The sequence below is a fragment of the Canis lupus genome, chromosome 3 (genome assembly GCF_048164855.1).
Source record: "Canis lupus baileyi chromosome 3, mCanLup2.hap1, whole genome shotgun sequence".
Lineage (NCBI taxonomy): Eukaryota > Metazoa > Chordata > Mammalia > Carnivora > Canidae > Canis > Canis lupus.
The window spans coordinates 12,837,016-12,864,761 of record NC_132840.1 but is presented as its reverse complement, the minus strand read 5'-3'; the positions used below and the strand labels follow the sequence as shown (position 1 = coordinate 12,864,761).

At 38.2% G+C, this 27,746-nt stretch overlaps 1 protein-coding gene and 2 pseudogenes across 1 annotated transcript in view; 2 read left to right on the top strand and 1 right to left on the bottom strand.

Annotated features, from left to right (window-relative positions):
• The window catches only part of GLG1 (golgi glycoprotein 1), a 148,168-nt gene that overhangs the window by 78,889 nt on the left and 41,533 nt on the right, over positions 1 to 27,746 (top strand). The window contains exons 2-4 of the mRNA XM_072818377.1: positions 12,622 to 12,654; positions 22,654 to 22,740; positions 26,439 to 26,654. Of these exons, the coding sequence (XP_072674478.1) occupies positions 12,622 to 12,654; positions 22,654 to 22,740; positions 26,439 to 26,654 (336 nt within the window). The remainder of the gene's footprint in view (positions 1 to 12,621; positions 12,655 to 22,653; positions 22,741 to 26,438; positions 26,655 to 27,746) is intronic.
• On the top strand, positions 3,139 to 5,188 carry LOC140624481 (STING ER exit protein pseudogene; annotated as a pseudogene).
• Positions 15,990 to 16,103, bottom strand: LOC140631345 (U4 spliceosomal RNA; annotated as a pseudogene).

Genomic DNA, 27,746 nt, shown 5'->3' with positions numbered 1-27,746 from the left:
GGGGCCCTTTTTTGCATCTTGTAATTAAATGCATTTTTTTGTTTTATCTTTTCAAAAGTATAGAAGTAACATAAGTCAGAATAGAGGTACTGAGCTACATTGACAGAATCATTCCAGGTTTACTGGGTATAAACATTAATAGTATTAAGTCAAATGCCTGTAAATTTTCTATTTTAATTTCCCACTTTGCATTTGGCTGTAGTAGCTATTGCTTTGACAAATTTGGACCTGCATTTAGCTGTTCCAAATCAACTGAGATGACAAATAAAGAATATAAAGGATGCCATATAAAAGTTGATATTCTGTTCCTTACTCATACCATGTCTTTCGAAGAGTTTTGATTTCACCTCTCACTCTAACACTCCCAAAGAGTTGACCATTTGGGGAAAACTAAACCATAAAATGGTTAATGTGCTTTTCTTAGAATAGAACTACCACTCTGGAGCTCTTAAGAGGGCCAGATTGCTAATTGCCATGTCTCAGTGAGTATAGATTTCTCATACCTCCCTCCTCTGTCCCCACTGTCCCTTTGAAATAGACTGCAGAAGAGAAAGAAAATAGAGAAATATGGACTGTATCGTCAGACGCCTTTAGTGCCTCCATCATGAAGATGTATTCCAAGTATTTTCAAAAGTGTCTCTTTTTAAGTTTAAGCTGGGATTATCTTTGATTTTTTTCCATTTTGCACAAAATTCAAAAAGTATAGTGAAAATACATTTTTAATGTATTCTTTCAGAGATAATATGTACATACAGTTAAATACGTGTGTCATGTATTTTTGAGTTCATATTCTTTGCATGAATTATGGCCTACTAGAAAGCAATAATGTTTCTTTTGAGGCTTAAATGATTGGATTATTTGCAGAGAATGAAAGGCTAGTACTCTTATATTTGCAAAGGCTTCATCTACTTGTAGTAGCTCCATGAGGTAGGTAAAGCAGGATTTATCTCTGTTATAGACATGAAATTTAAAGCCTAAAGAATAATGTGACTTGATCAAGGGTGTTACACAATGAATATGCAATGGAAGTAGAATCACAACTCTTGTCTTTTGGCTCCTAGTCCAGAGTTCTTGCCTCTGAAACATGATGATATAAGAAGATCTATTATACTGTGTCTGCTTTTATGAGGTATAAAAAACACTATGAGTAGCTATTTTAGAAGAATTTTGATACCATGTTTTTGTAGTAGCAGTATAGTAGTAGTATTTACAGCTTCATGGTTCAGAGCAAGTATGGCTTTGTGATGAATTCTCTACAAAATAGTTTATTAATGCAAGCTACTTTAGACTGAATGATAATGCTCTAGGTGTCACTCTGATAACATAGGCTCCAAACTGACTTTATCCAGGCAACTAGGCAGTGAAAAATAAGGCCTTTTATCCCTTTACAGCTGTGTGCCTGCCATGGCTGGGAGCCAAGCTGATGGACTGACCTGTTGAACATTCTTTCCTTTGAGGTGAAAAGGAAATCTGGCCAAGTATTTGATAGAATGCTTGACTGTTTCCTTCACCCATCAGTGAGGTCAAAATTGTTCCCACCATCACCAAACTGCATTCTAGATTTCTAAGTCATCTCCTACGGAGAAAAAAATGAGTGATAGGAGTAACTTTTCCCTCCCTGATGATTCTACGCTCTCAGGCAGAAGATTTAGTCCCAGAGAATCTCATTCATTCACAATGGGGAAATGAGACAGAATATTTGTAAGGCCGTAATTGGATTTTAAAATGCTTGTCATTATAAAACAATCCCTTCATTTCTTGAATATTGGGCAGTCCTCAGTAGGAGGTTGATGAAAAGGTTGGGCTCTTATGTGAAAAGAAATAAACTTCAAACATTCCTTTGAGGATAGCCTATCTCTTATAGTTTATAGGTATCTCTATTTCTAATTCATATAGTGAAATAAAGGGAAAATAGGGAAAGAGTTCACATTATTTCTTATGGTAGAGAAATTACATGTTTTTGTAATTTACATTTTTAAAATAAACTTTAAGATTTGTAAAACAATAATCCTATGTGTATCATTTTGCCATAATGTGATTATGAAGTTTTTGTTCAATAAGTAGATCACTGTATCCTTATTTGGTATTTTCCATTTCCTGTTCTGGGCAGAGAAGATGATAGATTATATTAATTTTATATGTTTCCATTTAATCAGTTTAACTAGTTCTAAAGTTTTCTGTAAAAAATATATGTAATTTGACATCTCAGAGTAAATTTTGGGGCATGGATTCCATCCATCTTCATGGATATGGATTATTCGGTTATTGAGTCAAGAGTTGCTCAATTTGTTGTTGTTTGTTTTTTGTCAGCCATTAAGTTCAGTTATTAGCCGGATTGCTATGTGTTTTCGTACCTTGAGGATCAGAGTATAACTTCACTGAAAATGAATGAATTAGTACTTGACAGAGCTGAAAGTCTTGCCAATATTTATGTGTATGAGTCAAGTATGCTATCTGAACCAAAAGCAGAACTATTTGCTAATTCCCACTATAGTGTGTATGTTACGTCCTTTTACTTTATTAGAACTAAAGGGTATTGAAGGTATTTTTCATTTTAAAGGTACAGATCAGTCTTGACCTCAACATAGCCCCCTTACTGCCCTGTACTTAAGTGAGACTATCCAAGAAGCAGGGCTCTAATTTGTCTGTGTGTGTGTGTGGGGGGGGTGTCTTTTTTTAAGATTTTATTGTTTTTTAAGAGAGAGAGTGTTAAAAAAAAAAAAAAAAAGAGAGAGAGAGAGTGTTAGTGGGGTGGAGGGACAGAGGGAGAGATAGAATCTCAAACACACTACCCACCAAGTATGGATCCTGACAAAGGGGTAGGGGTGGTTTCATCTCATGATTGTGAGATCATGACCTGAGCTATCAAGAATCTGACACTTAACCAACTGAGCCACTCAGGTGCCCCTGTCTGTGGGGGGTCTTCTCTTTTACCCCTTTTAAAACTCAAAATGTTCTTAAAAAAGAAACTAGTATACATTATTCTTTATTTGGGCTTGCTCCTCTGTGCCTAAAGAAGTGTCCCAGGGAGTGGTCTTCATAGATGCTTGGGACCAGGATAATGGCAAGGAGTTTTTCTGTCTACCACTGGCTGTGCAGCCAGGTGATCCTGGTGCTGGCCTGTCAGACAAATTGTCCATGAGGCCCTGAGATTGGTTCTGTGTGATTGATACTGACAAACATGCCCACAAATTTTGTAACAGGGAAGATGAGGAAACTGTATCTTCAGAGGCCCTGAAGGTATTGAGCAATAAAAAATACAGGAAGAAATATGCCAAGTGTGGACTGCCACTCTTCTGCCAGTCCCAGGAAGCATGCTCCTGTGACTTTTACTGTGAATGGAGCAGTAGTCAAGTTTGAGGTTTTTAGAAAACGGATATTTATGCTCAGAAACAAGAGTCTCCTAAGAAGTGATAATGACCAAATAGACTAAAGACATGGGCAAGTTCAGCTCTGATACTGTGTCAACTGTGGATATGGAGGAAGAGGAGATTGAGGCTAGGGAGCTAGTTGCTGACTCCTGCACACAATGCTAAAACGACTGAAAAACAACTGGAGCACAAAGTCCTGAGTAAAAGACAGCTGCAAGAGCTGGCTCTACTGGAAGCCAAGAAAGCAAAAATCAAGGGAACTTTCACAACCAGTTCAAATGATCAGCACCTTTCTTCGAACCCATACTGGAGGCAAACAGTTAATCAGGAGGAGAAAGAACTTTTTCAGGACTACAGGATCTGGCTCAGCAGAAGACTTCACATTGCTTCCCATTGATTCTCCTGTATTCAGCAGGATCTTTGCATCCAGATGATCTGCTTTCTAGGGATGGATTTTTCTAAATCTTTCTGTATATGGATCTTCTGTACTATTTTTTGTCTATTTGGTGTAAACTTCTTCAGCTGTGTAGAAACCCTATGAATAGATCAGTGCTTGAGTATCTCCAGTTTCTAAGGTAGCTGTTCTTATTCCTTCTTCAAAACAAAAATGTTTGAAGATTTGAAGAAAAAAAAAAATAGTGGTGACAATACAGTATTTACCAGCTATTACTCCACCCACCTCCTGGGGAAGCATGTAGGTAAATAACAGTAAATTAAATTACTACTCTCTGCACTATGTTTAGCATAACATATTAATTTGGATTATGGGAAACTAGTATTGGATCAGCATTGAGATTTTATTAAAATTTGTATTTTTCTCACCATATATTAGAAGGCATTAAATACATAAGCCTGAGAATGGCCACCATAGGGTTCTTCACCTTCTCACTCAGGTCTCTGCCCTCTGCACAGAATGTGTTTTTCCAATTCCTCCCACACCCTAGTGTTCTTCTGGCTTGCACAGTCCCATCTCATTTGGCTCAGCATACACACAGCATCACATCACCAGATCACAATCTCCTTTTAAAGCTCAACTCAAATGTGCCCTCCTCCATTAGACCCCCTCTGACTTTCTTTCTATCATCCTACTCACTGGCGGTGGGAAGGGACTTTTTTCATTCTTTAAAATATCAGGCCCTCCCCGTCACCCCAAACGCCACTCTTTTTGTGGTGGTTACATATAGACTCATGTTTTGCCTACCACACTAATTTACTTGGGAGCCAACATCTATAATCTGTGTCTCATACCCTTTTTAAAAAATCTCCCACTGGACCTTTATTGTAAATCCTTTTTGAAAAGATGGTTGAATGTTAAAGAATCCCACAAAAGCACAACTCTTTAGTAAATCAGACAGAGCATTGTTGGAGGGCACAAAGCCTATGTTGATCACTGTCCTTTTGGATGAACAGTACTTAGTAGCAATCCCTGGATACAAATGAGAAAAATTAATTCTTACTGAGCCAGAATAATGCACTAACAGGTTACAAATCTGACAGAGAGTTAAGATTTGGTGCACTTACTTGGGGAAAGTTTGCCGAGACTAAAAGACTGACTGTGTTTGTTACCAACTATATTATGTTCCATTTGCTTTTTTTGGTGACCAGGAGGGGGTTGTTTGAGTCACGTGAACAAATGAATTGCTCATATGATCGGCACTTTACTAGGTTCTTAATGAGTAAACTCCCAGAAGAAGAATCTCCTACTACTACTACTACTGCAGGAGAGTGTTTCTAATTACAGGCAGACATTCTCTTGTTGTCCAGCCTTCAGATTGTTGCAAGGCCCTAAAAGCACTGGTATTGTTGACATTTTTTGTTTGTTTTCTCCCAGATGATTAATAAACAGAATCTGTTTTCGTTTAATTTAGTGCCAGGTGTGATCTTGTGGGTAGTTCGATCTGACTGTAGAATGTTCCAAATTTTAGACACAATCCATCTCCCAGGCATTTCTGTTCCAGAAACTGAGGTAACTTCCAAGTTAGTTTTGTGAATCCTTTCATTTCTCCTGCCAGACTCATTAACTCAGCCTGTTCACCTTGGGAAAATCATAGTTCAGACTTGTACTTTCTGTAAAAACCATCCTCTTAAATGAATGTGATAGCTGACTTAATTGAAAACCTTGAGACTCAAGTTTTTCAGTAGTTTATTCTGAAACCTGTTTGTTGTACTTTGACCAGGAGAGAATGATTAAGATAAAGCACTAGGAAAAAAAAAAAAAAAAGCACTAGGAAACCCATAATCATAATATGCAAATTACCTACATTAAATGACATGGAAATCAGTAAATACCTCTATTTCTGTATTCCACATCTCAAATCTTATAGACTCCTAAAGCTGCAGATAATCTCAACCATCATAGACCACTGTTTCTTAATTTTTAGGTGTCTTATGGGTCTTTCTGAGATCATGATAGCAGCTGTGAATTCCCAGAAAAATATACACAAAAGTTTATATTCAGTTTCAAGACAGTTTCATTCTTAAAGTCAGTTCATGATCCCAGGTGAAGAAATCCCTTTTCTGCCCTCCTCAGGGGTCTTGAGGAGTTAAGTGATACACCCAAAGTCATACAGCTTTTGTAGCTGAATATTTCTGTGAGTCTGTTGTCCTTTTTCTACCATTGTATCCCTTTAGTTAAAAACCCGTTTTGGGGGATCCCTGGGTGGCTCAGCGGTTTGGCGCCTGCCTTTGGCCCAGGGTGCAATCCTGGAGCCCCGGGATCGAGTCCCACGTCGGGCTCCCTGCATGGAGCCTGCTTCGCCTTCTGCCTGTGTCTCTGCCTCTCTCTCTCTCTCTCTGTCTATCATGAATAAATAATAAATAAAATCTTTAAAATTAAAAACAAAACCGTTTTGGGGATGCCTAGATGGCTCAGTTGGTTAAGCATCTGCTGTCTGCTTTCTGCTCAGGTCATGATTGAGCACCACATCCTGCTCAGTGGGGAGCCTATGTCTCCCTCTCCTCCCACTTGTGCTCTCTCAGTCACTATCTCCATCTCTGTCTCTGTCACTCTCTCTCTCAAATAAAATCTTTTTTTTTTTTAAAGCATTTTGAATTACAGAGCTTAGAGGAAGGACTTGTGGTTTTAAGCTTTGAAATCAACTATTCGTCTTTTGCTTACCCCACGAGGAGATTAAAGTACAGTAATACCCAAAACATTTAAATCATTGATTCAAAAAGGCCAAGTGAACTACGCTAACTTTTGTTCTAACTTCCTGTGGTTATTGTAGGGCCGATGTGGATTTTGTAGTTGATCTAATTACTCCAGCAGTTTCTTAGCAGGGCTGCCTGCATCTAAATGTATCATGTAGCTGTCAGATCATTCTAGAGCACCTGTTCTGTTTATTCATCCTGTCTTTCTTTTTCTTGCACTTCCTGAAGACACACCCCCACCTCCCACTCCCCACCCCCTGCTATCGTTTTGCTTAGTCTGACCTGTGGAATCTTTTTTGGGGAGGTATGAAGCTGAAATCATCACAGTGAACATTAGTTGCCATTCATTATCATTATTTAAACTCTAGTTTTGTTGTGTTCTACAAGTACGCTTTGATCACATTACTGAGTTTCTCTGTATTTCAATATCTTCATCTATAAAATTGGACATAATACCATTTATCTTGCAATCTGTCCTGTAAGAAATGAAGGTAGCACTTAGCTTAGTTAAGTGCCACATTTTCCCTTTTCCTGCTACCCATGACATTCCTTTTTGGAGTTGCCAGGCAGATGTGTCCAAGCGCACAGTGCTTATCTTCTTTACAGTGTTACTGCCACATTGCTTGTTCAGCACTATCTGAGCTCCTTCTCAAGTTTAGTCCTTGCTGTGTTGGGTTGGGTCATGTCACATTCTTTTCTTTTTTCTCTTTCCTCTATTCATAATAGTTTCTTTATTGATACTAATATATGCAACTTCAATCTTTTCTATAAAGTTTGGTCATTAAATTAACAGAAAGCCTAAAATAATAATAGTAAATTAACAGAAAGCTGGGCAGCCCGGGTGGCTCAGGGGTTTAGCGCCACCTTAATCCCAGGGCCTGATCCTAGAGACCCGGGATTGAGTCCCACGTCGGGCTCCCTGCATGGAGCCTGCTTCTCCCTCTGCCTGTGTCTCTGCCTCTCTCTCTCTCTCTCTCTTTGTGTGTCTCTCATGAATAAATAAAATCTTAAAAAAATAAATTAATTAACAGAAAGCTATTTATGAGGCTTTTCAAAAATTTTTCTCCTCCCAGTTCCATTGCCAAGAGGACAATTACTTATTTCCTTTTTTTTTCAAATTTTTTAAAAATTTATTTATGATAGTCACACAGAGAGAGAGAGAGAGAGAGAGAGAGAGAGAGAGAGGCAGAGACATAGGCAGAGGGAGAAGCAGGCTCCATGCACCGGGAGCCCGACGTGGGATTCAATCCCGGGTCTCCAGGATCGTGCCCTGGGCCAAAGGTAGGCGCTAAACCGCTGCACCACCCAGTGATCCCACAATTACTTATTTCCATGAGGAAGCACTTGATGTAAGAGAACCTTCTTTTTGAAGTTCAGAATTCTATCTCCAAAGTGATGGAGAGTGGCTAATAATATAGCAAAGCTCAACTTCTAATTTGAGGTTCCACAGTCGAGGAGCCAGCTCTTTGTCTCTAACTTGAAGGGATGAGAGTGAGGAGAGGTCTCCTAAATTGGTTGCAAGGAAGGTTTCAGCTCTTAATCCTCTGTCTTGATCATGTTCTTTTTTATCATTTGAAAAATTACTATATATACCCCTAGTATTATAGTTATTTATAAAATATTAATTATTCTACTATATATTATAAAAACATGAAAATATAAATTAAAAAAGCTTTTTTAAAAAAGAGATTATTTTATTTTCTTCTTGAGCCCTAGGGATCATCTAACCTGCATCTTCTTTGGAAATCATTCTTTTGTCTAATCTTTCAGGCCTGTCTCAAGTCCCTATTCTTACTTAATTTCTTGACTTCACCATTTTATCTCTACAACTGGATTGTAAACTACCTGAGTTAGAGACAGTATCTTATCTTTCTACCGTATCCCACAACAATGCTTTGCACAGTTTTGGGTACATCATGATTATCCGGTATTTACATGTTGATTCATCTCTTGGCATCATTTCAGAGTATTTTTCATTGATTGTTAACAAAAGCCAAAAAAGGGCTCAGTGGTTTAGCGCTGCCTTCAGCCCAGGGCCTGATCCTGGAGACCCGGTATTGAGTCCCACATCAGGCTCCCTGCATGGAGCCTGCTTCTCCCTCTTCCTGTCTCTCTCTCTCTCTCTCTCTCTCTCTCTCTCTCTCTCATAAATAAATAAATAAATAAATAAATAAATAAATAAATAAATAAAATCGTAAAAAAAAAAAAGCCAAAAAAAATTCAGCCTTATTCTATCTTAGTAATTTTGGGTTTTATTCCCCATACTATTCATCTTCTAAGATTAAAGATAATCAAGCCTATCTGCGTTTATAGTTTTGCAGAAATAGATATATACTATGTCTGATGAAGTGATTTGATTGGGACATTACAGGAATGGCACAGTGATGAGAATCAAACCTCTGTCAGCACCCACATCTGTTTTTGGTTCTTGAGATTTTTGTCTTTTAGTGTCTTATCAAATGGCTGAGTGCTAAACCATCGCGTTTTCTCTTTATACTTCTCTAGAGTTACTTTGTGCTAGCATTATTCATGTTCCTACTGTTTGGGTATGCTACATTTTATATTTTACAGATAGGTCTCTGTTCAGTTCCTCTGAACGTCACTATGCCCTTTGATTCTAAAGACCCTTTTATATTTCTGAAATTATTTGCAATTACATGTAGAAATTCTTCATAGCTGTTCAGCCTATGAGTCTCAATGGCTTAACATTATACTTTGTTCTTATGGCATTCCTACATTGGCATCTCTTTCTGGAAAGAGACATTAAAAAGAAAAAAAATAAGACCAGTTTGTCAATTACAAATTAAGTTGACAAAAGAGACAAAAACTAAACACTGGTCTCTATGCAGTTCATTTGTGTCTCCATGCCTCACGTCATTCCTTCATAAAAGGCTGCAATACTCTACTTACTAACATAATCCACTAAATTAGATTGTAGCTGTTATCAATTGCAGTTTAAAGGTTTTAGAATTTTTATTACTTTATTTGCTTGATAGGTATATTACTCATTTTTTTTTCTTTGTAACAAACTCCCTCAAAATTCAAGTGTTTATAATGACATATATTTACTTTTCTTACCCATGGCTCTGCAGGGCAGTTGGGATGGCTCTGCTCTGGGCTCCAGGTTAGGTTTAGGTCTGCTCCACATGTCTCTCCTTCTTGTACTAGCAGCTATCTGGATGTGTTCTTCTCTTGGGGAATGGCAGGAGTGTGGGAGTAAAAAGCTAAACGGGCCCAAGCACATTTAAAACCTCTTCTTTTGGGATCCCTGGGTGGCGCAGCGGTTTGGCGCCTGCCTTTGGCCCAGGGCGCGATCCTGGAGACCCGGGATCGAATCCCATGTCAGGCTCCCGGTGCATGGAGCCTGCTTCTCCCTCTGCCTGTGTCTCTGCCTCTCTCTCTCTCTCTGTGTGACTATCATAAATAAATAAAATTAAAAAAAAAAAAACCTCTTCTTTTATGTCTATGTAAAATCCCGTTGGCCAAAGCAAGTCAGAAATCTAGCCCCATATCATTGGAGCAGAGTGTATACTTGTTGCACAGCTTGAGGTTGTGCAGAGTTACAGGGCAAAGGTTGTGGGTATCAGATGCTATTAGAGAGAAGTAAAGGGCAGCCTGGGTGGCTTAGCGGTTTAGTGCCTGCCTTTGACCCAGGGCGTGATCCTGGAGATCTGGGATCGAGTCCCATGTCGGGCTCCCTACATGGAGCCTGCTTCTCCCTCTGCCTATGTCTCTCCCTCTCTGTGCCTCTCATGAATAAATAAATAAAATCTTAAAAAAAAAAAAAAGTAAAAAATAGAAATAATCCAGTCTACCACTGTAGGGAAGCAGGCCACTAAAACAGTCATTAATTTACTAATGTAGATCCTGTGAACCATAGACATGACAACACTGTTTTCCATAAGTAACTTACATATTATGTAAATACCTTATTTTGAAAATGCTCCAATGCTCTGAATTTCTTTACAGAATGCTCCTTTTTTAAAAATTATTATTTTTTTAAGTAGGCTCCACACCTAAAGTGGGGCTTGAACTTATGACTCTGAGATCAAAAGTTGCATGCTCTACCAACTGATCCAGCCAGGTGACCCTCAAGAATGCCCCTTTAATCCAAAGTTATTATTTAGTAGAAATGAATACTGGTAGAGATGATAGTGATATTAATTGGCTTTTTTGCTTCCTTTGAGAAAGAACAAAAATTGCTAATTGATTGGAACAAATTTGAGAGATAGATAAAAATGGAATAAGGTAGAAAACTGCCTAAACAAAATAAAGCATTCTTTTTTTTTTTTTTTTAAAGATTTTATTTATTTATTCGCAAGATACAGAGAGAGGCAGAGACATAGGCAGAGGGAGGAGAAGTAGGATCCATGCAGGGAGCCTGATGTGGGACTCGATCCTGGGACTCTGGGATCATGCCCTGGTCCGAAGGCAGACGCTCAACCACTGAGCCACCCAGGCAACTGGTAAGAGATGTAAGATAAGTGCTTGGAGTTGAAGTGGAGGGAACAGAGTGAAGCTAGCTTAACTCATAGTCTGGAGGCTTATTTCTGAGACTCAGAAAGCCTCCCCAGAAAGTCATTAAAATATGTTTTTATTTAGACAAGTAGGGGGACAGTCCACAGGTGATGTGTTGTAATCTCATGATTACCCAACAATCTAGTGAAAGTCAGTTTTAATATTTTATAAGTAAGTACAAAAATGAGTTTGTATATTAGTGTCAATGCCCACTAAATTCTGCAATGGAATTAATAGTTCTCTAGAAAACCTTTTCTTTCTGAAGTGATGCTAATAGTTGTGGCTGCTTAACTTGTTAATATTTACTGTTTTCTTTATTGCCTCGTCTTTCTCCTTGAATAGAGACATTTTTATTTTGAAAACGGCACCTTTTATTAACTGCATTGGTAATATTTCATAGATGGTATGCAAAATTCACTTGCTTTGGAATGTTATGGAAACTCAAAGAAAATGTGTGTCTTCTTACAACTGTATCTTTTTTAAGTATGAACAAGGAAACTAAAGGACATGTGTATTGCAAAGTTACGTAATATTAAACACAACCTAGTCTACTTTTTATTTTATTTATTTATTTATTTATTTATTTTTAAATTTATTTATGATAGTCACAGAGAGAGAGAGAGGCAGAGACACAGGCAGAGGGAGAAGCAGGCTCCATGCACCGGGAGCCCGAAGTGGGACTCGATCCCAGGTCTCCGGGATTGCGCCCTGGGCCAAAGGCAGGCGCCAAACTGCTGCGCCACCCAGGGGTCCCTACTTTTTAAATTATGGAATAAAAAGTTCATTTTACCTCTGGTACATGTACCTGACTTTGCAGAGTATATGCAGTCATGGGAAGATAGATAGATAGATAGATAGATAGATAGATAGATAGATAGATACAGATATTCAATTGCTGTTTTGAAAGAACTTCCTATTTTAAATTACATACTTGCAAGACTGTAGACTCCTAATAAGTTACATTGAGTTCCTCTGTACTCATCACCTAGCAGTGGTGACATCAGATTAGTATGTATGTGTTTGAGAGAGAGCGCATGATGAGCAGGAGGAGCAGAGGGAGAAGGAGAGAGAACCTCAAGCGATTCTGCTCAGTGAGGAGCCCAGTGTGGGGCTCAGACTCAACACTGAGATCAGTTGCTTAACCAACTGTGCTACCCAGGCACAGAGATTAGTTTTTAAATCATTAACAGACCTTTTTTCCCCTCTTGAATAAACCTGGGGTTTTGTTTGTTTTTCTAAATATCTCACTTTCTTTAAAGAAAGGACACCGTATTGTGCTTGATCTTCTTTAGGTTTCAGAATTACCAAGTGTCTTATAAGGATCCTCATGTCACTATTGCTTTGTTCCTTTAGTACTTTCTTTTCCATTTTCCCCATTTTCAGATTGATTGGTAAGGGAGTGTGTCTCATCTACTTTTTTGGCATGTTTTCCTCTGGAAATCTAAAAGATACATAAGCTCCATTTTATTTCTTAAACATGTTCAGTTAAATATTCACATTTCTTATTTTGAGTTTATTTTGGTGGTATTTGAAAACTTGGGAGTTTTTTTTTTTAACATCATCTCTTTTTTTTTCCTTTTAGCCTGAAAATGAGATTTCTTCAGACTGCAATCATGTAAGTATGGATTTTCCATAACTCACCATCTGTGCTTTATATATATGGCAGATTCAGGATGTTTTTCCTGTTGTTTTGGGAAACATTATGTCTTCTTAGATTCTCTTAATCTTAACAAGGATGATAAACCTTATTTAAGGACCATGGTAAATCTGCAAATACCCCTCCACTCTAGAAACAAGCAGATTTTGTCAAATATTTATGTACTTAAGCTTAAATTTTACTTCAGTTACAGTTACCATATGAAAATAATTGTTTCTCTGCTTATTAAGCTTACAACTTTATTTATTTTTATTTTTTAAAATATTTTATTTATTTGAGAGAAAGCAGGTGTGAGAGAGAGCATGTAAGTGGGCAGAGGGAGAGGGTGAAGTAGACTCTCGCTGAACAGTGAACCCAACTTAGACCTCAATCCCAGAACCCTGGGATCATGACCTGCTTAACTGTCTGAGCCACCCTGGTGCCTTATGTTAAAAGTTTTATGTACGCATATACTCTAGAGATAACTAGAATTAATTCATTAAAAATCATAAATATCAGGGGGCCTAGATGGCTCAGTTGGTTAAGCATTTGCTTTCAGCTCAGGTCATGATCCTGGGGTCCTGGGATCAAGCCCCGAGTCTGGCTCCCTGTTCAGTGGGAGTCTACTTCTCCCTCTCTCTCTGTCGCTTCCTCTGCTTGTGCACTTGGAGGCACTCTTTCTCTCTCAAATAAATAAATAAAACCTTTAAAAGATCATATATATTTATCTGTATTCTGTAAAGTATAATGTTAAAAGGAAGCTGATGATGGGGATCCCTGGGTGGCTCAGCGGTTTAGCGCCTGCCTTCAGCTCAGGTCGTGATCCCGGGATCAAGTCCCATGTCCGGCTCCCTGCAGGACCTGCTTCTCCCTCTGCCTGTGTCTCTGTCTCTGTCTCTGTCTCTCTCATGAATAAATTTTTAAAAAAATTTTTAATTAAAAAAAAAAAAGGAAGCTGATGTGAAATCAAATCTGTGCAAAAAGTACTGGGTGCTTTGGTAGAAATCTATATAGTGTACAGAGGGGACACAAAAGTTAATTTTTGCCCAGGTGGGATTGATGTCAGGCAAGATTTAATAGTGGAGATGGTACTTGAGGTGGGTTTTATTCTTTCTTTCTTTCTTTCTTTCTTTCTTTCTTTCTTTCTTTCTTTCTTTCTTTCTTTCTTTCTTTCTTTCTTTCTTTTTTTGAGGTGGGTTTTAAAAGAGGAATTGTTGTATCTGACAATACTGAAAGAGGTCTCTATCAACAATTTAGAAGGTAGTTTAAAGGGGAGACTGCCAGAGCAGAGAAGAAGGCTAACTGTGTAGATTGACTACTTATTCTAATGAATGTGTAGATAGGTCAGAGACTTTTTTTTTTTTAAGATTTTATTTATTTATTCATGAGAGAAACACACAGAGAGGCAGAGACACAGGCAGAGGGAGAAGCAGGCTCCATGGGGGGAACCTGATGTGGGACTCGATCCCATGACCACAGGATCACGACCTGAGCCAAAGGCAGATGCTCAACTGCTGAGCCACCCAGGCATCCTTAGGTTGGAGACTTAAAGTAAAACTAAAACCACAAGAGTACTAGAAGAAAATACGAACATAGATTTTTCTTTTCTTTTTTTTTTTTTTTTTTTGAGATTTTTCTAAACATGATACAACTTTAAGAAATATTTTTAAGGGATCCCTTAAATCTTTAAATCCTTTAAATCTTTAAAAGAAAAAATATATTTTTTATTTTTATTTTTTTAAATATATTTTTTAAAAAAAGATTTAAAAATTTGATTGCATTAAACAAATTCAAAAGACTTGAGATTTTTCCTTCAAAAAGTTGTGTAAATTATGAAAAAGTATTTGCAACACCGATTTAAAAAAAGGACTATGTGTTTTTATTTTTTGAGAGAGAGAGCTTGAGTGAGCAGGGGGAGGGGCTGAGTAAGACAGAGAAAATCTTTTTTTTTTTTTATAGATTTTATTTATTTATTCACGAGAGACACACATGCACAGAGAGATAGAGAGAGAGAGGCAGAGACACAGGTAGAGGGAGAAACAGGCTCCATGCAGGAAGCCTGATGTGGGACTTGATCCCGGGTCTCCAGGATCAGGCCCTGGGCTGAAGGCAGCGCTAAACCACTGAGCCGGGACGCCTGGGTAGCTCAGTGGTTGGGTGCCTGCCTTCGGCCCGGGCCGGGATCCAGGATCAAGTCCCACATCGGGCTCCCTGTGTGGAGCCTGCTTCTCCCTCTGCCTGTGTCTCTGCCTCTCTCTCAGTCTGTCTCTCTCATGAATAAATAAATAAAACTTAAAAAAAAAAAAAAAAACACTGAGCCACCTGGACTACCGGAGAGAAAATCCCCTCCCACCCCCGCCCTGAGAAAATCTTAAGTAGGTTCCCCACACAGCGTGGAGCTCAAGGCAGTGATCAGTGTCATGACCTTGAGATCATGACTTAACCTGAAACTAAGAGTCAGATGCTTAACCAACTAAGCTACCCAGGTGCCCCCAAAGGACTATATTCTTTAATAGAAAGTGCTGTGAGTAAACATAGGCAACAGGTATAGACTATTCACAGGTAAAGATAAAGATGTCCAATAATCAATGAAAATTTGATTCTCTCTAATAATTAAAAATGTGAAAATTAAAAGACAAACAGGTGCACTGTTTTCATCTATCTGATTAGCAAACAAAAAATTTGATAAATACACAATATTAAGAAATATACACAATATTCATGGGAATGTGGGGATTTACACATTCTCTAGCCCACTAATCAGCAAACTGCTACCCATTGGCCAAGTCCAGACCACTGCCTGTTTTTATGCATAAAGTTTTATTGGAACATACCCACGCCCCCATTCAGTTACATACTGTCTTTGGTTGCTTTCCATACTACAACAGAAAGGTTGGATGGTTTCTTTCTTTCTTTTTTTAATATTTTATTTACTTATTCATGAGAATACACAGAGAGGAGAGAGAGAGAGAGAGGCAGAGACACAGGCAGAGGGAGAAAGAAGCGGGCTCCATGCAGGGAGCCTGACATGGGATTCAATCCCGGGTCTCCAGGATCAGGCCCTGGGCTGTAGGCGGCGCTAAACCACTGAGTCGCCAGGGCTGCCCAGGTTGAATAGTTTCAACAAAAACTGTAGATCCCTAGAATTATAAAAGATTTTGCTTTTGGCCTTTTGTAGAAAAAGTTGCTAAACTCTGTTCTAGCCTATGAATAAGAATATAAGTATGAAAAACTTATTTGTAAAGCAATCAACTTAAAATGTTTACATACTTTGGCCTAGCATTTTTACTTTTAAGAATTTATGTGTAGTTCTACTTAAAAGAATGGATTCAAATATGTCTAGAAGAGGTTATTTGTTATGCCATTATTAGCAATAATCGTGCCTTGGATAAACCTCATTGGGTACAATACTGCCACTGTGCAAAGCTTGATGTGGCGTTATTATAAAGCAAAAAATTAGAGGGAAAAAAACCTCAGAATCCACCAGTAGAGTAACTCTGGTCTAGGGAAATCCCAGAAAGCAGATAATCTGTGCCCTAGAACTCCTAAAAGGCTGGAGAATAAGAAGGATTTGACACTGCTCAAGATGGGGACCAGTAGTAGACAGAAAACAGGAGAATTGATGTCCTTAAAACAGAGAATATTAAGACACAGAGGGAAGACCATGTGAAGATACAAGGAGCTGATGGCTCTCTTTACAAGCCAAGGAGAGAAGTCTCAGAAGAAATCATTGCCAACCCCTTACTCTCAGATTTCTAGACTCCAGAATTGTGAGAAAATAAATCTCTTGTTGTTTAAGACACCCAATCTTTGGTATTTTGTTATGGCAGCCCTAGCAAACTAATACACTTTTGGGTTGGAATAAGATGCATTATATTTTCCCATTAAAATTAATGGAACAAGGGATGCCTGGGTGGCTCAGTGATTGAACATCTGCTTTCAGTTCAGGGCGTGATTTCAGAGCTCTGGGATCAAGTCCCACAAGAGGCTCCCTGCAGGGAGCCTGCTTCTCCCCCTGCCTATGTCTTTGCCTCTCTTTCTGAGTCTCTCATGAATAAATAAATACAATCTTTTCCAAAAAATAATGGAACACATTTAAAATATTAAACAGCTTTCCACTTAGTAGTTCTGGAATAAATTCGTGTTATTAAGCAAGAGATAAGATTACTTATGAACAGTCTTTGGGCCAATAAATTTGAAAATGTTTACACAATGGACAAATTCCTAGAAAAACAAATTTATCAAAACTAACACAAGAAGTAGAAAATATGAGGAACTTATATTTATTTAAAAAAATGAATCTGCAAATATAAATATTTATTGACTGGTTGGCTCAATTGGTGGTGTATGCCATTCTTGATCTCAGTGTAAGCTCAAGCCCTGTGTGGGTGGTAGAGATTACTTAAATAAATAAAACTTTAAAATTTTCTTTAAAAAAATGAATCCATAAATAAAAATCTTACCATAAAGAAAACTCCAGAACTAGATGGATTTATTGGTGGAAGGGAAAAATAACAACAGTTTTTATTTGCTTATTTATTTTTGTTAAGATTTTATTTATTCATTTGAGAGAGAGAGAGCGCGCACACTCAGTGGGGAGTAGAGGGAGAGGGATAAGAAGAATCTGTGCTCACTGGAGAGCCCAGTGCCGGCCTTGATTCCAGAACGCTGAGATCATGACCTGAGCCAAAGTCAGATGCCCACCCACTGAGCCACCCAGATGCCCTAACATCAGTCTTTTAAAGAGTTAAAAAATGTGGAAATATTTTTCTGTTCATTATGAGGCTAACATAACCTTACTATCACCTAACAAGGATATAACAGGTTTTTCTTACCTGGGCCAGGGTCACTTGTGAACCATAGATGAAAAAATGCTAACCAAATTAGTAGCAAACTATCCACTAAAATATAAGAAGGGAAATACATCAGGACTACATTGCATTTATTGTGGAATTGTGAAGTTAATTTCACGTTTAAAAAGTTAATAAAGGAGAAAAAGTTATGTCGCCATCTCAAGTACATTAAAAAGCAGTTGTCTAAATTCAACTAGTTTTTACAGTTTCTATCATAGGAAATTTTCTAACAGTAATTAGACTGAAGACTAAAGAAGATTAATAGGTAAAAAAAAAAAAATCATTTGTGTTCCTACTAACCAGCAATGAGTGATCTGAAAATGAAATTAAAACATTCTGTTTCATGGATTGGAAAACGTAATATTGTTAAGATGATAATACTCCCCAAGTGGATCTAGATTCAGTGCCATCCCTATCAAAATTTCTGCTGACAACTTTGTAGAAATTGCCATGCTGATCCTAAAATTCATATGGAAATGCAAAGGTCCAGAATAGTCAAAAGGATCTTAATAAAAAGAACAAAGTTGGAGCATTCATAATTCCTGATTTCAAAATTTACTATAAAGCCACAGTAAAATTCATTAGCTTCCTATTTCCTGTAAGATAAAATACACATTTACACATTCTTTAATGTGAGCTCTGATACTCAATGTGATCTGATCCCTGCCTGCAACCCAGAGCCTTATCTTTCATACCTCAACGCAGCCATTCTGAGCTATGGATGTCCCTAGAAGTTATAAAGACTCTTTCTGTCCTTTCTAGCTTTGTGCTCCTATAACCCCAACCTCCTTCAGTTCACCTGACAAAATTCTTTCTTATTCCTGGGGATTGAGCCTAGTATAATTTGACCACTACTGCCTCCACCTATCCCTCCTCCACATTCTTTTGTATTCCTTTAACATCTTCCGCATGCATTTGGTATCACATTTATCACACTATATTTTAATATTTTTATTGCTTATTTGCTCCCCAGTCCAACTCTTTCGTCTTTTGGCTCCTGTGGTTGAGCTCCTTGAATGCCGAAACAGTGGCTTTTTTTCTTCACCCTTTATTTTGTTACTAGCAGGATTCCAGGGTATAGTAGTTTCTCAAAATGTGTCTAGAAGGGGGAAATGGGTAGGTGGATGGATTCATAGATGAACATCTTGAAGTTGAAATACTTTTGCTAACCAATAGCACTTTTTGTCAAATTGCAATTATTTTTCTTAGTCAATTATAACCACTCAGGAGGGGACAAGTATCAAATATGGTATAAGTAACCAACTCTCAAAAATCAGGTGTAATGTGTGTTTATGTTTTCTAGAGGAAAAGGTACTGGTGGCAACCCATATTGAATTCCCTTTTTACTTCTATTCCTGAAAGAATAATAATACATTATTGGGTCATATTAAAACTAAAAGACCAGGAAGTAGATTAATGGTTGCCCAAGGACGGGTGGAGGAATTTTAAGAAGTGACACAACAGCTATGGGGTTTCTGTCTGGGGTGATTGAGCATGTCCTCAATTAGACTGTGGTAATGGTTGCACAACCTTATGAATATACTGAAAACCACTGAATTGTAAACTTAAAATGGTAACTTTTATAGTATATGAATTATATCTCAAAAAAAAGTGAAAAGTAAAAATGAGATGTTCAAATTAAAAATTAAAGACATTTCAGAAGCTCTAGGGATCCCTGGGTGGCGCAGTGGTTTAGCGCCTGCCTTTGGCCCAGGGCGTGATCCTGGAGACCCAGGATCGAATCCCACGTCGGGCTCCCGGTGCATGGAGCCTGCTTCTCCCTCTGCCTGTGTCTCTGCCTCTCTCTCTCTCTCTCTCTCTGTGACTATAATTAATTAATAAATAAATAAATAAATAAATAAATAAATAAATAAACAAGCAAGCAAGCAAGCAAGCAAGCAAGCAAGCAAGCTCTAAGTGATTACCTAAATGACTTTGACAGAAAATAAATTTCTAGTCCATCACAGGATGTCTGAGTTTGTGTTACAGTGAGGAAGCACTCTGTGATTTGTATTTTATATTTTTTCTGTCATTTGTTGCTGTTTACTCTAAATCCTTGAGCTGTCAGAGAGCTTCTCTTTTTTCTTCCTTTCCTTTCCTTTCCTTTCCTTTCCTTTCCTTTCCTTTCCTTTCCTTTCCTTTCCTTTCCTTTCCTTTCCTTCCCTTTTTCTTTCCTTCCTTCCTTCCTTCCTTCCTTCCTTCCTTCCTTCCTTCCTTCCTTCCTTCCTTCCTTCCTTCCTTTTTATGAAAGAAATGTCACTGAGTCAGCTACAGATCACTTAATAAGGAGGAAATATTTTATTTTTTTTATTGGAGTTCAATTTGCCAACATATAGCATAACACCCAGGGCTCATCCCGTCAAGTGCCCACCTCAGTGCCTGTCACCCAGTCACCCCCACCCCCCGCCCACCTCCCTTTCCACCACCCCTTGTACTTTTCCCAGAGTTAGGAGTCTCTCATGTTCTGTCTCCCTTTCTGATATTTCCCACTCATTTTTTTCTCCTTTCCCCTTTATTCCCTTTCACTACTTTTTATATTCCCCAAATGAATGAGACCATATAATGTTTGTCCTTCAAGGAGGAAATATTTTAATCTGTCTTTGGTTTAATGTATACACAGAATTAGAATGTTCTTAATTTTAAAAGAAGAATGTTGCTTTAATTTTAAAATACAAAATTCAAGGGTGCCTGGGTGGCTCAGGTCATGATCCCAGGACCCTGAGATTGAGCCCCACATGGGGCTTTCTGCTCAGCAGGGAGTCTGCTTCTCCCTCTCCTTCTGCCTGCTGCTCCCTTGCTCGTGTTTTCTCTCTCTCTCTCTCTCTCAAATAAATATAGAAAACCTTTTAAAAATATATAATATAAAATTTAATCATCAGGTAGTACTGACTTAATTCATAGATAATTATAAAATCTGTTCAAATTCTAACCTTGTCTTTGAATCACTGGATTCATCTTTGCTTGTGAGGAGCATGGAGAACCGAGATTCCTTCAGCTTTTCCTATATCCATTCTCAGTTTGACTTCTCATGTCCTATGGGTTGAACTTGTGACTCATCATGGTATAAGTTTGTTCTTTTGTTCATCTGTTTAACATATTTGTTGATGCCTGTGTATTCCATCACTCACTCTTCTAGGCACTGGGCTGAACAAGGCAGAAGTCCATCCTCTTAGAGCTTTTGTTACAGATGGTGGCCAGATTCTACTCCTTCCTAAAAATTCACTTATTGAGGATAGTTGATGGCTTAGAGCTTTAGGCAGACTTTTGTGGGAGGGGGAGAAGAAATCCTACTCTTCCTTCACATTCTGTTTATTCACAAAGTTTTCCTCAGTACTATACAGAATTAAGTGCCTATTTTTGTGTTGTTCCTAACACAGGTTATATAAGCCTCTATTCTACTTCTAAAAAGCGGATCTGGTCATGTCACTCCCTTACTTTCCCTTCCATTACTTTCAGGTTGAAGTTCAGGCATGACTTACAATGGCTTTCAGAGTCAGTCTTCTGCTGGACTTTGAATTCCTATAACATGTCCTGTTTCTCTTTCCATACATGCTGTGAGCTTCCATACATGCTGTTTCATTTACCCAAAATGGTCCTCTCCCTACCCCTTTACTGTGGCTAGCTGCTAATCATTCAGGTCTCATCTAAGATAGCACTTTCTCTGGTATACTTCACTTGACCAAACCCCCTAGCACAGTCTGGGGTACTCCTCCCCTATACTGCTGTGATTGTGATACTATGTATTGCCATTTAACCAAATACACTACTTACCATTCACTAGAGCCACCACTGGATAGTATAGTCTTTGTCTTTCTCCTTTTGTTTTATCCCTCAGTTCCTAGTACAGTACATACTCAACATTTTTTTCTATTTTCTCTACTAGCCTATGTAGACTTGAGTTGAGACTGTGTGTGGTATAAGTGCCAAGCAGATATTTCAGCGAACCAGGAGTGATTGATTGTATTGTTTAGTCTTGGAGTATAGCAGAGAGAAAGACTTGTGAACTGCGTCTCCCTCCCCCAATCTCTTCATGTTTAGCATCCTACAAAGTCTCTGCTCTGTCTCTCCATCTGAGCCAAGTATAGGGGCTCATTTGTGCTACTTTTTTAAAAAATATTTTATTATTCATGAGAGACAGAGAGAGAGAGAGAGAGGCAGAGACACAGGCAGAGGGAGAAGCAGGCTCCATGCAGGGAGCCCGATGCAGGACTCAATCCTGGGACCCCAGGATCACGCCCTAGCCCGAAGGCAGGCGCCAAACCGATGAGCCACCCAGGCATCCCCCTCATTTCTGCTACTTTTCAGAAATAGAATCATACATTAAAAAAGCTAATATTCAGCACTCTCCTGTGGATAGTAATGGCTTAAGACAGTTTGGGGTTTAAAACATGTTAAAAACATTTGTGTAAAGTAGACCTTATGGTGTATGTGTCAAGACAAAGGAGGTTTTGTTTTGTTTTGTTTTAAAGATTTTATTTATTCATGAGAGAAATGGAGAGAGAGAGAGGCAGAGACACAGGTAGAGGGAGAAGCAGGCTCCAGGCAGAAAGCCCAACGTGGGACTCGATCCCCAGTCTCCAGAATCATGCCCTGGCCTGAAGGCAGCGCTAAACTACTGAGCCACCCAGGCTGCCCCAAAGGAGGGTTTTAAAGGAATGAAGATAGATATGCCTGGAAACTAGACTCTGGGCATCTCTCCTTCATAAAACTGATCTATGAAAGCACTGTGGACTGTGAAATCTGCAACTAACCCCACTAAATCTGAGCTTGTGGGTTAGACTTTCTGGTTTAATAGAATTTAGCTTGTACAACCTTATGAATGTTTTCTCTGAAAACCTTACCAGGGACTTTAATGGTAATTTTTTTTCATGGGTTTAAAAAAAAAAAAATTGTCCTTAAATGAAAAAAGAAGAAAGTATGCCTGAATGATAGTGTTTTATTTTGCTCTGCACATTTTCCCCTTTTATCTCTAAACACAATGACATTTTTATCTCACTTTTTATTAACTGAATATGCTTTATCTGACTTTTGTATAATGGACTTTTATCACTTAAAATAACTATCGATGAAAAATTCCGTTCTATTTAACTGAAGTTTTTTGTTTTTTTTTTTCTCTTGTACCTAGTTGCTGTGGAATTACAAGCTGAATCTAACAACGGACCCCAAGTTTGAATCTGTGGCCAGAGAGGTTTGCAAATCTACCATATCAGAGGTAGGTTGTGAAAGAATTTTGTGAGTATTTAATGGCATCTGTTGACCAGACCAGCCATTAAGGGGAGAATGACTGACTTAGTTACTTTACTTTTCTTGGAATTCACATCTGTATTGGCTGAGAGAGAGGCCGTGGTGGCGGGCAATATAACTAGCCTCCTTTTTGTTGATATTCACCTACATTTATCCTAGGATGCCGTTGATTCAGACACATTGGAAATCAGGCTCCACTGGTCCCCAAACAGAGGACACAACTGCTTCTTTCATCAGTGCTGTGCTCACACTTTTTGCAATCTGCTAGTGTCTGAAGTATATCAAAATGATCTCCCCAAGAGGCTTATAAATGTTTCTGAGTTATGCAGTTGGTTTGATTGAACCATAGAGGCATATGCTTCAAATAATAGGAGTTAACATTAAAAAGGTTTGTGAAGGAATCATACATGTTGTTGTAGATAGATGTTGAATATAAAAACAAAAATAATTAATGAAAATGTATAGCATTGTATGGATGCTAATTGGGGAAAAATTTTCAATTGGTTTATTGTGAACAACAAATAATATTAGTGAAAATTGTGATAATTGAATTTTTTTTTAATTTTATTTTTTGGAATCAGTGATAAATTCCAAAAAGCCAGAGATCTCTGCATACCAAAGTATAGAATCACAAAGAACAGTTGCTATTTTTACCACAAGGTTAATTCTACATCTTGCAACACATAGCTAAGTCTTCAGTCTACCCCACTGATGACTTGAATTCAAGACCACATTCTTAGGTCTTAAGAAAGACCTTTTTCGGGATCCCTGGGTGGCTCAGCAGTTTATTGCCTGCCTTCGGCCCAGAGTGTGGTCCTGGAGTCCCAGGATCGAGTCCCATGTCGATCTCCCTGCATGGAGCCTGCTTCTCCCTCTGCCTGCATCTCTGCCTCTCTCTCTCTGTGTCTCTCATGAATAAATAAATAAACCCTCAGTTTGTTCCTCATTTAAATCATTATGGGACCTTGTAGAACGTGTTTTCTTCCTCAGACCTCCTAATACTTGATCTGATACATTTTATTATTTTAAAGCAGTGATGCTTCTTCATATTTACTTTGGGGCTCCAGAATAGAATAGCATATCTTTGAAAATACTGGCTTCAGCTTTAGTATTCTCCACCTCATATTCCCCTCACTACCTGTATGGTTAGGTGTATACAACAGTTTGATTGTCATGTGGAAATTTAGCTCAGAGTCTGTACAGATTCATCAGAATAATTTTGCTCTTTACTAGCTTATAAAAGCTATATATATGTATAACTGGTTTTCTTGTAATATTTATGTAATGGTGATCCTCTTATAACCTTTTGGGGTGTTGTGGTTTTATAAAAGATTTCAAGCAAAAATGGGAATTTATCCCTCTCTAGAGACAGATTATTCAAGAAAATTAAATATCAGGAAGAACACAGTTACCAATAAATGTTTTAATCGATATCTCCTTCCTATCCTCTTTCTTGTAATCCTACTTGCAAAGAGAAAAACAGCATCACAAGAATACCTGCAAACTACAAACCAGACTTGTATTTACTCTCCATCACTGAGCTAAATACTGCTGACTTTCCTCCTGCTTCATGTCAAAAATAGAATGATGTCAGCATTTTTCTAATGACACCTTATGAATTTGCTCCCCAGCCACTTCAGAGTTTACTGCCATTCATGGACATCTTGATGACTTAATGATGTTTTTTGCTGTTAATCATAGAAATCTTCCTTCTGTTCTATTAAGCCTCTAACAAATAGAATGGTTGAAAGAAAGCATAAACTTTTATTTCAAACACTACGCCCTGTTGTAATTGGTGGTAAACTTAAAATACAAATAGGGGGATCCCTGGGTGGCGCAGCGGTTTGGCGCCTGCCTTTGGCCCAGGGCGCGATCCTGGAGACCCGGGATCGAATCCCACATCGGGCTCCCGGTGCATGGAGCCTGCTTCTCCCTCTGCCTGTGTCTCTGCCTCTCTCTCTCTGTGAGTATCATAAATAAATAAAAATTGAAAAAAAAAATACAAATAGGTACTGTATCTCTGTGTGTCAGTAAAATCTCAAGTGATTAAAGCTAAATATACAGTTAATTTTCCCACTGGGGCTCCAATTCAAAATGTGCTGCTAGTTTTTCTTCAAATTTGTGAACTATTGATTGCCCAGTATAAGAGCTATATGAATAGTTGCACTTCACTAAGTTTCAAAACCCAAGTGTCTGCCACTAGTTCTGTGTTCTTATATGGGGTTTTGGTTTTCTCAGTGGTTGAATTACAAATGCTGAGATTTTTCATGCAGCTATTCCTCCTTTCACTTTTGAAACTCACCTCTGCTTTGCTCAAAAACAAAACAAAAGCCCTTTTCCTGGAAATACATTTTTTGGGACATGTTTAAAAAAAAAAAAAAGGCTCAAGGTTAAGTCAAAAGAGTTGCATTCATCTTGATTGTTAAAGATCTCTGCTGCCTCTTAAAGCCAGAGTGAGAGACTGCTTAAATTCTCAACTTTGCTTCTTGAAAAGTAAACATAGTTTTCTGTCTTGAACTGAGTGTTTGACTTGGTCTGGATATGATACAAGAGTTAGGCTTGAAGCTTATAAGATAATGTGTGTATATTCTTCCCCTGCACCTTTTGGAAAGGGAAAGTATATTTGTTTTGCTCTCTCTACCTATTTAGGATAGGTAATGTAATAGTGGAAAATGGTCACTATTGATTTTAAAAAGCCAATAAAACATTTTCTTCTTGTTTATTTAAAAAATAAACATTCACATATAGGCCCCTTACTCTTGTCAAAACTACCATTTCTGTTTTTAATTTCTTCAAATGCAATAGAATTTTTCCAAACAACCTTCCCTATCTTATAATTCAAGCTTACAGCCTGACAAGTAGATTTTACTTTTTTTATGCCTGAATTTCAGCGTTTTTTGGCTAGTTTGCTTCATTAGCACTTGTGGTTTGGGATGCACTTTGCAGGAACACTAACCATATGGAATTACTCTGTGCTTGATCCACTGGAACATGTGTCTAAACCACCCAAATTGGATTGCAGTGGCCTTCCCCTTCTCAGGCTTCTTGCCAGACTGAGCTGAGCATCACTTTAAACATGTTTCTGTTCCAGACCACAGTGGTGAAACCGGGATTCTATCAGGTTCAAAAACATGTCTAAATCCACAGTTAATTCAGAGCATATTAATGTCATATCAAGAAGTAGTGTTATGCCTTCCCATCTCCCTCCTTTTGGCCATTAGGTTTACCTAACAATAATAGTTTGCTATGTAGTTTGGCTTGGGACATGCCACTAGACTTCAGTTCTACACCTGTTTTCCAAAACTGTGTCCCAGATTATGCTCCTCGTTGTCCATTGCATTCTTTGCATGGATAAAGGGACTTCTCAATAAAACCATTTTAAAGCTATAGATGTTAAAAGCTCTTTTTAATTATATCTCAGTAAAGCTGAAATTTTAAAAAATTGTTGCCAAACACATTAATCAGGTATTTCCTAGATTCCACAGCAATCTGAGTAGGCATGACAGTATTTACTTTAAAACGAATGTGTTTCTAAGTGCTTTCCTCTTTTTTCCCCAAATATAGATGGGAAATCAATAAGAAAATGTTAGACATTATCTCTTTTGTAAAAGTTGTCTGATCCGAGAATAAAATACTTGTATAAAACAGCCACTTTCTTTGGAGCAGATTAAAGAATGTGCTGATGAACCAGTTGGGAAAGGTTACTTGGTTTCCTGCTTGGTGGATCACCGAGGCAACATCACTGAGTACCAGTGTCATCAGTACATCACCAAGATGACAGCCATCATTTTTAGTGATTACCGTCTAATCTGTGGCTTCATGGATGACTGCAAAAATGACATCAACATTCTGAAATGTGGCAGCATTCGGCTTGGAGAAAAGGTATCTACTATATTTATACTAACTTTACCAAATGAATGAAAAGTTTTGTATAGGGGCACCTGGGTGGCTCAGATGGTTAGGCGTCTGCCTTCAGCTCAGGTCATGATCTCGGGGTTCTGGGATTGGGCCCCAATTCAGGCTCCCTGCTCAGCCCAGAGCCTCTTCTCCCTCTCCCTCTCCCTCTCCCTCTGCCTTCTCCCCACCGTTCATCCTCATGCTCTGTCTTTGCCTCTGTCTCTCTCTCAAGTAAATAAATAAAATCTTTAAAAAAAAGTTTTGTATAACTGGCATGGGAAAAATTTAGGGCTGGAGATGTCCTTAAAGTGGAGGTCCAGACAGCCTCAAGATCTAAGGCTAGTGGACCCGTGAATGTATTTCATCTTTTTGTGGTATTTCAGTACAGCATAGGAAAGCAGAGGAATTAATGTCACCCAAAAGTAGTGTCATCTTCAAAATACTAAACCAGTTGCTGGTTACCTATAGTGTTCCCTGGCAAAGCATTTTGTTGTCTTGGGAGCAAAGTAGTTGGGGTAGAAGAGACTTGAATTTTCTAAACTTTCTCTGCATATACCTCATTGCTGCTATAAAAAAAATTACTTAGTAAGCATACTGATATAAAAGAAGTTATTTAAATATTAGAAAAGTTTAAGATTATGAAGGTACTTCTGACTTGTGAGCAAAAAGGTACTCTATAAATATGATCTACGGCTATCTTTATCTCAGAAGAATTAATTTTAGTAAAGACGAGAATGAAAATAACTATCTAGCTGACTTCTTTCTTAATTATGTGTGGTCTTACTTTTGTTCTTATGAGTCTGTTGTCCATAAGGTCACAATGGAGGTTTGGTCAGGTTTATTCTGAATTTGTTGGCTCAGCAAAATGAGTGAAACTCCTGAGAAGTAACAGATGCTGGGGTAGAGGTGGTCTGAGGCATATTTCTGGCGTCAGCTATTAGTTGCTGCTGCTCATTAATCGGCTCTTTAGGAAATATGAGGGAAATTAAAACCTTTTTGTCTTTTTGCCCTCTATTTGTTCATTGCCCCATGGTTTGCTGGCTTCCATCACTGACAAAGGGGGCATGGTGTTGAATG